The 11,797-nt window shown below is 46.2% G+C and overlaps 1 protein-coding gene and 1 long non-coding RNA gene across 2 annotated transcripts; one reads left to right on the top strand and one right to left on the bottom strand.

The window, feature by feature from the left end:
• The first annotated feature begins 2,192 nt into the window (after positions 1-2,192).
• On the top strand, positions 2,193-3,763 carry LOC127329905 (uncharacterized). The gene is made up of 3 exons (XR_007869047.2): positions 2,193-2,317; positions 2,399-2,468; positions 3,617-3,763. It is a non-coding gene; the product is annotated as an uncharacterized lncRNA (long non-coding RNA).
• A 1,913-nt stretch (positions 3,764-5,676) lies between these two features.
• Positions 5,677-10,646, bottom strand: LOC139835466 (uncharacterized). The gene is made up of 4 exons (XM_071825322.1): positions 10,522-10,646; positions 8,832-10,236; positions 7,040-7,884; positions 5,677-6,904 (listed from the first exon to the last, which is right to left on the bottom strand). The coding sequence occupies exons 1-4, from the start codon at positions 10,644-10,646 to the stop codon at positions 5,677-5,679; spliced, it is 3,603 nt and encodes a 1,200-aa protein (XP_071681423.1).
• Positions 10,647-11,797: the final 1,151 nt, after the last annotated feature.

Genomic DNA, 11,797 nt, shown 5'->3' with positions numbered 1-11,797 from the left:
GGAGATCGCTGCGCTTGAGCGCACTGGCACTTGGGATCTTGTTTCTCCCCCTTCTGGTGTTCGTCCCATCACGTGTAAGTGGGTCTATAAAATCAAGACTCGCTCTGATGGATCTCTTGAGCGCTATAAAGCGCGTCTTGTGGCTCGTGGTTTTCAGCAGGAGCACGGCCGTGACTATGATGAGACTTTTGCCCCTGTGGCTCATATGACTACTGTGCGTACCCTTCTTGCTGTTGCTTCTGTTCGCCGCTGGTCTGTCTCCCAGCTTGATGTTCAGAATGCTTTTCTTAATGGTGAGTTGAGTGAGGAGGTTTACATGCAGCCTCCTCCTGGGTATTCTGTTCCCGATGGGATGGTTTGTCGTCTTCGACGTTCTCTCTATGGTCTCAAACAGGCCCCTCGTGCCTGGTTTGAGCGCTTCGCCTCTGTCGTGACTGCTGCTGGTTTCTCTCCTAGTCTTCATGATCCAGCACTTTTCGTTCACACTTCTCCTCGTGGACGTACTCTTCTTCTTCTCTATGTTGATGATATGATCATTACTGGTGATGATCCTGAGTATATTGCCTTCGTCAAGGCTCGTCTTCGTGATCAGTTTCTTATGACTGATCTTGGTCCTCTTCGCTATTTTCTTGGCATTGAGGTTTCCTCCACTTCTGATGGCTTTTCTATCTCTCAGGAAAAGTACATTCAGGATCTTCTTGCTCGTGCTGCTCTTGGGGATGAGCGCACAGTCGATACTCCTATGGAGCTTAATGTTAAGCTTCGTCCTACTGATGGTGATCCTCTTCCTGATCCCACCCGTTATCGCCATCTTGTTGGGAGTCTTGTTTATCTTGCTGTCACTCGTCCTGATATTTCTTATCCTGTTCATATTCTGAGTCAGTTTGTCTCAGCTCCTACCACTGTTCACTATAGTCATCTCCTCCGTGTTCTTCGTTATCTTCGTGGCACGATCACTCGTCGCCTTTTCTTTCCCCGTTCCAGCTCTCTCCAGCTCCAGTGCTATTCGGATGCTACATGGGCGAGTGATCCTACAGATCGTCGTTCGCTTTCTGCTTACTGTGTGTTTCTTGGTGGTTCGCTCGTTGCTTAGAAGACGAAGAAACAGGTCGCAGTTTCCCGTTCGAGTGTTGAGGCTGAGTTGCGGGCTATGGCTTTGTTGATTGCTGAGGTGACTTGGTTACGGTGGTTGCTTGCAGATTTTGGGGTCTCTGTTACGACACCCACTCCACTTTTGTCTGACAGTACAGGTGCTATCAGTATTGCACGTGATCCGGTCAAGCATGAGCTGACCAAGCATATCGGTGTTGATGCTTTTTACACACGTGCACAGGTACAGGATGATGTTGTTGCGGTTCATTATGTGCCTTCAGATTTGCAGTTGGCGGATTTCTTTACGAAGGCACAAACTCGAGCGCAGCATGATTTCTTACTCTCCAAACTCAGTGTTGTCGATCCACCATGAGTTTGAGGGGGGGTGTTAGATGTATATATATCTGTCTATTGTAGTTTCCCCATATGTTAGGGGGCTTTCTGCATATGTGCACATGTACATGTACTATATATTGTGGCCTTTGGCCCCCTGATAATACAACAAGCATATTACTCTAACAGGGAGCTCCCGGCGGCGCAAGATGAGATCAAGGGGGAGAATGTTAGGTTGATCTCCCACGTATCGACCCAACGGTCGATCACGACCTTGTCTCGCGCCCTGATCGGGGGCGCCCAACCCGTATGGTTGGTGGGCCCCCGTCGCCAGCGCGAGACAAGGTCGTGATCGACCGTTGGGTCGATACGTGGGAGATCAACCTAACAGGGGCAGCTACTTGAAACTGCATGCTGGCTGCACGCAAGCAATCAACAACTCCCTTTCTCCTATCTTTACTTCTAGAATTTTAGATGGATTTTCTCGATTTGACATGTTAATTTGTGTTTTTTCCTCCTCTTTGATTATACCAGGATGTGAATCCTTCTTGCTAAGATGAGGTGCCATCACTGACTACGGGTTTCCATGCTAAAAAGTGCTGACGAACAAGGGATAAGGAGCTTCTGGATGCGTGGGGAGGATGGAACCCTATCTTTTCATGATTGAGTGTAAGAAGGTAATTGATTCTATTACGTTAATCTTTCCTCTACAGATATCAAAGTATGAGGCCTTTGCAATGTTTCTACTACTTGCCAGACTGCATGGAGAAATTTGGAGTTGGAACAAGAACATGACTGCAGAAGAAAGGGAGAAATGGCTTGTGGATGCATGAGGAGCTGTGGGGTTGGGGAACTCGATGAAGCCACATCTCTCCAAGTTTGACATAGATAGGTAATTGGTTATGTTACACTAATCCACCGTAGAAAGAATATTTAAAGTATCAACCCTTACACCTTATGTACTGCTTGTTAGGCTGAGTGGGAGGAAGAAAAAAACCAGATATGTGCTACAACTAAACTGCGACTTCGCAAAATAAGCATAGGTATATCCTACTTCACTTCCCATCATTTTTGCCATTTCATATCTACGTTTCCTGCATAAAACCATATGCTTGGCTGTCAACATTCATCTGTTAAAGTTGGACAGTATGATTCGATTGGTTCCTTAATGAATATTAACATCTTAACGGACAAATAGTTGGACCTGCTTAACACGTATGCAGATTGGATCCTATCATTGATTGCTCACCTATCAAAAAGGATGGCTTTGTACTTATCTACAGCTGGATTTTGCCTGCTCTTGGAAATGATCATCTTCAGATAAGACTATGTTAATGTTTAGTTCTTTCTTGCACAATTGTGGCTGGTGATGTTTGAGGCCTTGGTAATGATGATATGTGTTCCTTGCAGGAATCTTGTTACGTCAGTCCTCGTTACATTGCAACTTAGATATCCTAATCAAAAGGTCTGTGCAGAATCCTGTTAGAGAACTCCGTCACTGCTACAGCGCTACATCTTTACTGCCAGAGCAAATGTTCTAAATTCCTTGCTATAACTGTTGCAGCTCTAATTGTATTTTGTTCAAACATCCTAAGAGCAGAAACTTCATCATTGTACAATGCTCCCTATTTTTTATACTCCATAGTTGCTTCTAATTTGTTGTCTTAATTCCTTTTTTCGAGAACATGTTCTGAGTAAATATAGGAAAGTTATATAGCTACGGATAGATATATTGCATTCAGAACGTTGTTCTGAGTAATGTTTTACTAGGTTCAATCTTCACCACATATCTTGGATTACTGAATCTTGCCAGAAGACAACAGTTTTTTTGAAAAATGTACATGCTTTTGTCGTAGATTACAATGAAGCTAATGCCCTCACAATCTTCAGTGAAAATTGTTTTCAGTTTACTTTTTTTTTAAGTCTTCTTTAGCTTACACTTCAGTGTCTCCTTTAGAATTAGGACTTGTGTTTTCTTTAATGTCATGGAAACTGAACCGTATGAATGACTGTATGTATGCAAATTAGGTGGCCACCAAATGTTCGCTTGTCTTTAAATATACTTTCATAAACCATTTTTCATGTAAATCACATGAGCGTGTATCGTCTTTGGATAATGTTCAAATGACTGTAATGTGATCTGCTGACAAAATGGACAAAGTGGCATCACTAACTTTGTTTTGATTTGTAGATGGTAGTATTCCAGATGTCCTCACTGCTGAGAGCTTTTGCTTGCCGGGATAGAGCAATCATGGTATGTAACTGAACAAAGAGCCGGGATAGAGCACACAAGGTGATTATCGAGACGGACAACATCAAGATGCAAAGAAGATATAAAGAGTAGTTAATATTTGTGTTGGTTGTATTTAGTTAAATAATTGCAAAATAAATAGTTCTGTTGGTTCCCAGATCCCTCATTATCCTTGTGTTGGTTGTATTTAGTTAAATAATTGCAAAATAAATAGGCGCCTAAAGCCTTGCCTTTTATCACTGTATGCAATGAATTAATATTATGACCGGTTCATGGCGCCTGTGATTCTTTTTCATTCTACTTATAAAAGTAGTTACATACGTTGGGTGGCAGAGGTAGAACAAATAGCTAAATTTGATCTTATGTAGTGTGATAATTTATCCAGTACGCCGTCCAGGACGAGACAGGCCCAACAAGAAACTTCATTACAACGAAACCATTCTTTCACAGACAAAAAAAAGCTTGAAAGAATTAGAGCAAAAGAAAAACACTTTAGGTCGAAAACATAAACAAGCAGGTCTTTTGACTTAATATATCGACCATCTGAGAAAGATCAGACATGGAATTTGGACACCATAAGATAAAGCCGCATATTGGTTCACATCTGTTCTTTACTTCTTAATAATGATACTGACATGTTTTTATGAGAAATAATACCACTTACAGCTGAAGGCATGGCATCCAACAAAAAAATAGGTAAGCTTAAGAGCTCTAAAAGACGATTAAAACTTATGGTTACAATATTGCCTCGGTTTTACCTCTGCGCCGGACCGTGCTGTCATTGAACATTGGCTAAATTTCCAAGCGAGGTATGCCACTGTCACCGTTATTGTATTTTTCTGAATCGTTGTCCTCAATTTTCCATTGGATTGGAACCCTCAATTACTTATCCGTCGCGGTTGTTCTTTGCTTCTTCGCAATGAACATAGTATATTTAGTGAAAAGAATAACATTGCTTCATATGTACTATCAAAGATCTACTGTATATTTTCGCAGCTAAAGAGGCATCGTCAGGCTAAAACTAATGGATAGAGTGCTCCAACTAATGGATAGAGTGCTCCCTCGCATTTGCCTTTGCGCCGGGGCGCACCGGGTCATCTAGTGTATATAAAAGACATGGCAAAGGGCCCCGGAACACAACAAACCCTTTGCCATGTGTTTACACATGAAAACACAATCACAACAGAGATGCCCTGGGCAGTGATAATTTGTCGTGTGTTTTCGTCCCTGAGCTCGGCATTTCACATATATACACAATAAATGTGCCTATTTTTTGTGTGTTTTCGATTAATCTCTGCAGTTCAAATTCCGTATGGACATTATAGTAGCAGATATATAACCAGATGAATTCATATATTACCATACACTACGGGAAAAACTGCCTTTGTCGTGCAGCCTATCTTTGCCATGTGTCCCCGCACGGCCCGTGGAGAAAACGTACGGCAAAGATCTTGGCCACGATAAAGACAGATACAAGCGCACGACAAAGATAGGATTCACGGAAACGATGGAAGAGACCGCACGGCAAAGAAAGGTGCACGGGCATGATCCAACACACCGCACGGCAAAGGCGTTGGGCATTGCCGTGCCTCACCCTTTGCCATGCGCGCATCTGTGTTGCACGGCAAAACAGGCTTTGCCTAGTGTTTTTAACAAACGCACGGTAAAGCAAACCTTTGCCTAGTGTAAGCACACTAGGCAAAGATGTAAAAACTCGATTTCTTCTCAACTGAAAGGCGTAGCGTAGTATAGTTATCAACAAACGAACACTTAACCCAGTGGCAAGGTTGCACGCTTTCCCTACTCTGCGTCCTTGGTTCAAATCCCAAACCTATAAAACGATCAGGTAGTTAATAGCTACTCGGATAAATCCCGAGATTGATTCTATTCTGTTTATATAGATGGAAGGAGGAGTACATCGTGAGGGGGAGAGAACAGAGTACACGTCGTATACGACTACACATACCGACTCCAAAACTATCTCTAACACCCTCCCTTAATCACAACTTTCTTAAGTTGAGATTAAACCTAAACTCCTCAAAACTTTTCACAGGAAGCGGTTTGGTGAATCCATCTGCCACTTGATCTTTGGATGGAATGAACCGTATCTCAAGCTGTCTCCTGAACACTCTTTCTCTGACAAAATGAAAATCTATCTCAATGTGTTTAGCTCTTGCATGGAACACAGGATTTGCTGACAAGTATGTAGCTCCTAGATTATCACACCATAAACATGGTGGTTGCCTTAACTTAACTCCAAGTTCTTTAAGAAGAGACTGTACCCATATTATTTCGGCCGTTGCATTTGCCACTGATTTATACTCTGCCTCTGTACTAGACCTGGAAACAGTGTCCTGCTTCTTAGCACTCCAGGAGATCAAATTTGGTCCAAAGAACACAGCAAAACCTCCAGTGGACCTGCGATCATCTGGACAACCTGCCCAGTCAGCATCTGAGAAAGCACTGACCAATGTGGAGTTGGACCGCATAAAGGTAAGTCCCATGCTAAGCGTATGCTTCACATATCTCAATATACGCTTTGCAGCAGTCCAATGTACAGTAGTGGGAGCATGCAGATACTGACACACCTTGTTAACAGCATATGAAATATCAGGACGTGTAAGGGTCAAATACTGAAGTGCACCTACCATACTTCGATAATTGGTGCTATCTTCGGGACCCAATAAGTCACCCTCCCTTGCTGTTATCTTTTCTGAAGAAGACAATGGTGTAGGAGAGCCTGAACAATGTGTCATACCCACTCTAGCAAGTACATCCTGAGCATACTTTGTCTGATTAAGTATTATACCATCATCAACTTTGTGAACTTCAATGCCCAAGAAATAATGAAGATCACCTAGATCCTTCAGAGCAAACTCAGCACTTAGGATCTTGAGTAGAGCATCTGTGGCAGCAGAAGAAGAACTGGCAACTATGATGTCATCAACATAGATCAACATGTATATGGTGACATTGGACTGATGATATATGAATAGAGACGTATCAGACTTAGAGGCAACAAACCCATATTGAATGAGTTGAGAACTAAGACGAGAGTACCACGCTCTTGGCGCTTGTTTCAGTCCATACAAGGCCTTGTCCAATTTGCACACATAATTCATCTTCCCCCTGTCTTCATAACCAGGAGGCTGGTGCATATACACTTCCTCTTCGAGAACACCATGAAGAAACGCATTCTTGACATCCAACTGTCGCAAGCTCCATCCTCTAGAAACAGAAATAGCAAGAACAAGTCAAACTGTAGCAATCTTGACAACTGGACTGAAAGTGTCTTCATAGTCAATGCCATAGCGTTGTTTGAAGCCTTTAGCAACCAAACGAGCCTTGTAACGATCAACAGACCCATCAGCTTTATGTTTAACCTTGTAGATCCATCTACAGTCAATAACATTGGCACCACGCTTGGGAGGTACAAGACGCCATGTTTGATTTGTTTGCAATGCTTGAAACTCTTCATCCATAGCTTGCTTCCATCTTGGATCAGCCAATGCAGCTTGCACATCTGGCGGCTCAGTCTTAGTGGTAGACAGAAGCCAGCGTACGGTGCCATCGGAATACTGCTTCGGTCGACGAATCCCCTGCGATGCACGTGTAACACGGCGAGGAAGATCAGCAGCAGCAGGAGCTACAGAGTGACCCGGCATAGAGGATCCAGGCAGACCAGCAGCTGCAGAATCTGAGGGCTGAGCAGCAGTGGTCCCGTCAGAGGCCGCAGGAGATCCCGGGGGCCATGTGGGCGTGCGTGGATTGGACGACGAGGTAGGCGACCGCTGAGACGCCGCAGAAGATCCGGGCGGGTCTGACGCGGTAGATGCGCGCGCGTGCGGCGCGGCAGTGCTGGCAGTGGACCGGGGGGACACGCGATCCGAGGACGGCGATCCCGGGGTGGATTGACTGCCAGAATCCACCTCGTGTCCAGCGCCGTTGTCTTCTTCTTCTGTTATTTCATGTGAGCTGTTCTGAGAGTTTTGAGCACCATTTGACCCCAAATTTTCTGGTGCACCTCGAGCTCGACCTGAAGCATCCTGGGAAACAATAAGAGGGACACTTGAGGTAGGATTAGTAGCATGTATATTATCATCATGTGGATCATCAAAGTGTTCGTTCCCATGCTCAAAATTGTGTAGAGAAGGATCAAGTAACAAGAGTTCCTTGCGAAGAAGAGCACCAGCATTTGGATGAAGGTGCTGAAAGGGAAACACTGTTTCATTAAAGACAACATCTCTAGAGATATACACACGACCCGTGGCAACTTCAAGACATTTGACCCCTTTGTGACGAGGACTATAGCCAAGAAAGACACATTGTTTGGATCGGAAGGCAAGTTTGTGTTTGTTGTATGGACGCAAATTGGGCCAACAGGCACAACCAAAAACTCTAAGAGAATTATAATCAGGTCGTGTTCCTAGGAGACGATGAACAGGTGTATCATTGTTTATGACTTTGCTGGGAAGCATGTTGATGAGATATGTGGCGGTAAGGAAAGCTTCATCCCAGAATTTTAGAGGCATATGTGCATGAGCAAGGAGGGCTAGACCAACTTCCACAATGTGACGATGCTTTCGTTCAGCAGAGCCATTTTGTTGGTGAGCATGGGACAAGACACATGATGGGAAATTCCTTGAGATTGAAATAAAGGGTTTAACTTTTCATACTCTCCTCCCCAATCTGACTGAACAGTGAGAATTTTGGTATTAAGTTTGCGTTCAACAAGTTTTTGAAAATTGACAAAGGCAGCATAAGCATCAGACTTCTTTTTAAGCAAATATATCCATGTAAACTTGCTATAATCATCAATAAAGCTTACATAGTAATCATGGCGACCCACAGAGGTAGGTGCAGGACCCCAAACATCAGAGAAGATTAACTGAAGAGGGGCAGTAGATACACTCGTGGAGATGGGGTAGGGAAGCTGATGACTTTTGGCTTGTTGACAGGAATCACACACTAACTCAAAACTAGAATCCTTAACGAAACGAAGTTTATTTTTGCTAACAATCTGTCTAACAATGGCTGAAGAAGGATGACCTAGACGACTATGCCACCTTGCTTGTGAGGGCTTGGCGGCGACACATGCATGCTTGGAGTATTGGGATGACACCAGTGATGATATGAGTGGGTAAAGCCCACCCACACAGCGTCCTCTATGAATGATTTTCCGCGTGGCCTGGTCCTTGATCATAAACACACGGTTGTCATAGGTGAATTGGTGAACAGAAAGCAGATTCTTAGAAGCATGTGGAACATGGAGCACATTGTTAAGACGGAAATTTTGTGCAGGGGTACGAACAATTGATTTACCAACATGGGATATAGACATACCCTGACCACCTGCAGTGTTGACCCTGTCATTGCCGCGATACTTGTCACGGACCGTCATGTTGTTGAGTTCCCCGGTGATATGGTGGGTAGCACCAGTGTCCTGGTACCAGTTTGTATCGACTCCGTATGAGGCAACATGGGCCTCCTTATCATCAGAATCATCATCGTCCTCCTGGAAACGCCACCAGCAATCTTTGGCAGCATGACCTTCTTTGCCGCATATCTGACAGGTCACGTCTACCCATGGCGAGGTGCGGCGTCGACCGCGACCACGACCGCGGCCCCCTCCAGATGGTGCGCGCCCACGTCCCTGGCGAGGCTGGCGATCATCGCGGGGACCATCACGCCTGTCGTCGCGGCGCTGATCACGCCGATCATAGTTGCCGCGGTCACCGCGGTCACCGTAGTCACCGCGGGAGCGGTTGGTGAAGCGACCACGGCCTTGGCGCTGGGCAGCGTTCACGGACGTCTCGAAGTCAGCTTCAGATGGGCCGCTGAGCATGGCCTGACGCTCGTCATACGCCCGGAGTTGGGCATAAAGAGACGGCAATGTCAAGGGCGTGGGAACCGCGCCCAGAGCAGCGACGAGAGAGTTGTACTGTCCCCCAAGACCCGCAAGGATGAACGAGATTTGTTCAGAGGTACGGATGGACTCGCCGGCGGCTGCAAGCTCGTCGACGATGGTCTGGATCTTGGTGAGGAAGGCGTCGGTACTCAGCTGTAGTTTCTTGGTATTTGCCAGTGCAATGCGAAGGTTCGTGACCTTGGTCTGGCATGCGGTTGCAAACATCTCCTCAACTGCCTGCCAGACACCGGCGGCAGTCTCGATTCGTTGAACGTGAGGTAGAACCTCAGGTCCGATCGACTGAAGGAGGTAGCCTAACACGATCTGGTCACGGGAGATCCAGGAATCGTAGGCAGGGTTGTTTACCGTCTTGGGCGTTTGATCGTCGACTGTTTTGTCGGCCGGTGAAACCTCCAGGGTTTTGGGAGGTGCGGCATCGCTGCCGTCGAGGAGGCCGAAGAGACGAGCGCCACGGATCGGAGGAAGAACTTGAGCACGCCATCCAGAGTAGTTCGCCCGCGTCAGCTTGTCAGACGGCGGGGAGCCCAGGTTGATGATCTGAGCCGACGACGAAGCCATGGCGTCGACGAAGTAGATGGCGGCGGCGAGGATGAACTCGATGCGATCAGTTTTGTCGGCGAAGAGGCCGGCTCTGATACCATATAAAACGATCAGGTAGTTAATAGCTACTCGGATAAATCCCGAGATTGATTCTATTCTGTTTATATAGATGGAAGGAGGAGTACATCGTGAGGGGGAGAGAACAGAGTACACGTCGTATACGACTACACATACCGCCAAAACTATCTCTAACAAAACCGACCAGTTTGGGGTCTTTTTTAGATAAAACATGTTTGACACACGGCAAAGAAAAGCCTTTGTTGTGCAACATTGGCGAGGCGCACGACAAAGAAGTCTTTGCCGTCAATAGCATTACCGTGCGACCTTTGCCGTGAATATAGGCCCTTTGTCGTGCAGTTGCACGGCAAAGGCTTTTTCTCCCGTAGTGATATCAATGATAACCATAGTGGTAACTGGTGGGGATATACCCTTGGGGTCCATCACCAAGCTCAGTCACCGGGGAACGGTTCACTTGGCGCTGAGTGGCCCACGATCCATAGTGTCTGAAGTCCAAGACTTTGCCTTGGGGAATAGATTAGGGCCAATCCGGCTTTTAGCTTGTGTCAATCCCGATGATAATTGCCGGGGTGCTCATATAATCCCTCGGGCAAAACCGTAGAAGGGATCCAATCTCGTTGTAATTCCACACCCTAGCTCGCAGTCGCCAAAACCGACTCGATGAGCAGCCCCATTGTAATCACGTCGATCAATAAAAACTAGCAGGAAATAGGCCTTTTATTTTTCGAAGGTATTAAATCTGGGTAAATCTGCGTCTTTGTGCAATCTCGTCCCACATATGGTTTTGCCCTCCTTGCCTCGCACCAACGAAGTGCCACACCCTGTAGCATCTAACGTGGTTAAAACAAAGACAGTGGCGCCCATCGTAGGGCCGTGGGACGACTGGCCTCAGATCTGCGATGAGACCTCACACGCCAATCCGTTGGACAATCGCCACCAGCGGATTCCTCCACGTCCAGCCGAGCACTTATTGCCCGGCGTCGGCATCCATCACCCACACCGAGATGGTGTAGATCGGCACGATCAATCTATTTGTCTGCTTCACTGGCGTCGTCGACCCGATCGAATCAGCGGGTGAGTCCACCGTCCGCCTCAACCCGCCGCCCGACTTCCACGCGCCGGTTCAACTTTACAACGCCACCCTCCTGATATCGGGAGCCATCCTCGCCGACGACGCTGCTTTGCTCGATGACGCCGACTCGGCGGCTGTAGGGTTAGTCGTTGGGTCAATCACGCCAGCCTCCGTCGCCAACTCCATCGTCCCAGTCTCCAATTCAGATTTTGAGTATGGATCTCTATCCTCCCCCTCTTCGACTCCGACTCGGAGACGGAGTCCATTGAGTGTCCGCGACACCACGCCACCGTCAACTATCCCTAACAAAACTTTTGGCTCCACCGTATTGGGTCCATCTAGCCCCCACTTTTTCTAATTGTGGATATATACGTCGAATATGTGTTGTAGTTATGAGAAAGGTTACGCGTTGCAGTAGAACCGTGATTGCTTGTGCTTGCATGAATCTATTATGCACAAGTGGTATGAGAGCAGGTTTTGAGAAGTTCGCAGATTTGATCTA

Source organism: Lolium perenne, chromosome 2 (assembly GCF_019359855.2).
Source record: "Lolium perenne isolate Kyuss_39 chromosome 2, Kyuss_2.0, whole genome shotgun sequence".
Taxonomy (NCBI): domain Eukaryota; kingdom Viridiplantae; phylum Streptophyta; class Magnoliopsida; order Poales; family Poaceae; genus Lolium; species Lolium perenne.
This window is presented reverse-complemented; position numbering and strand designations above follow the sequence as displayed.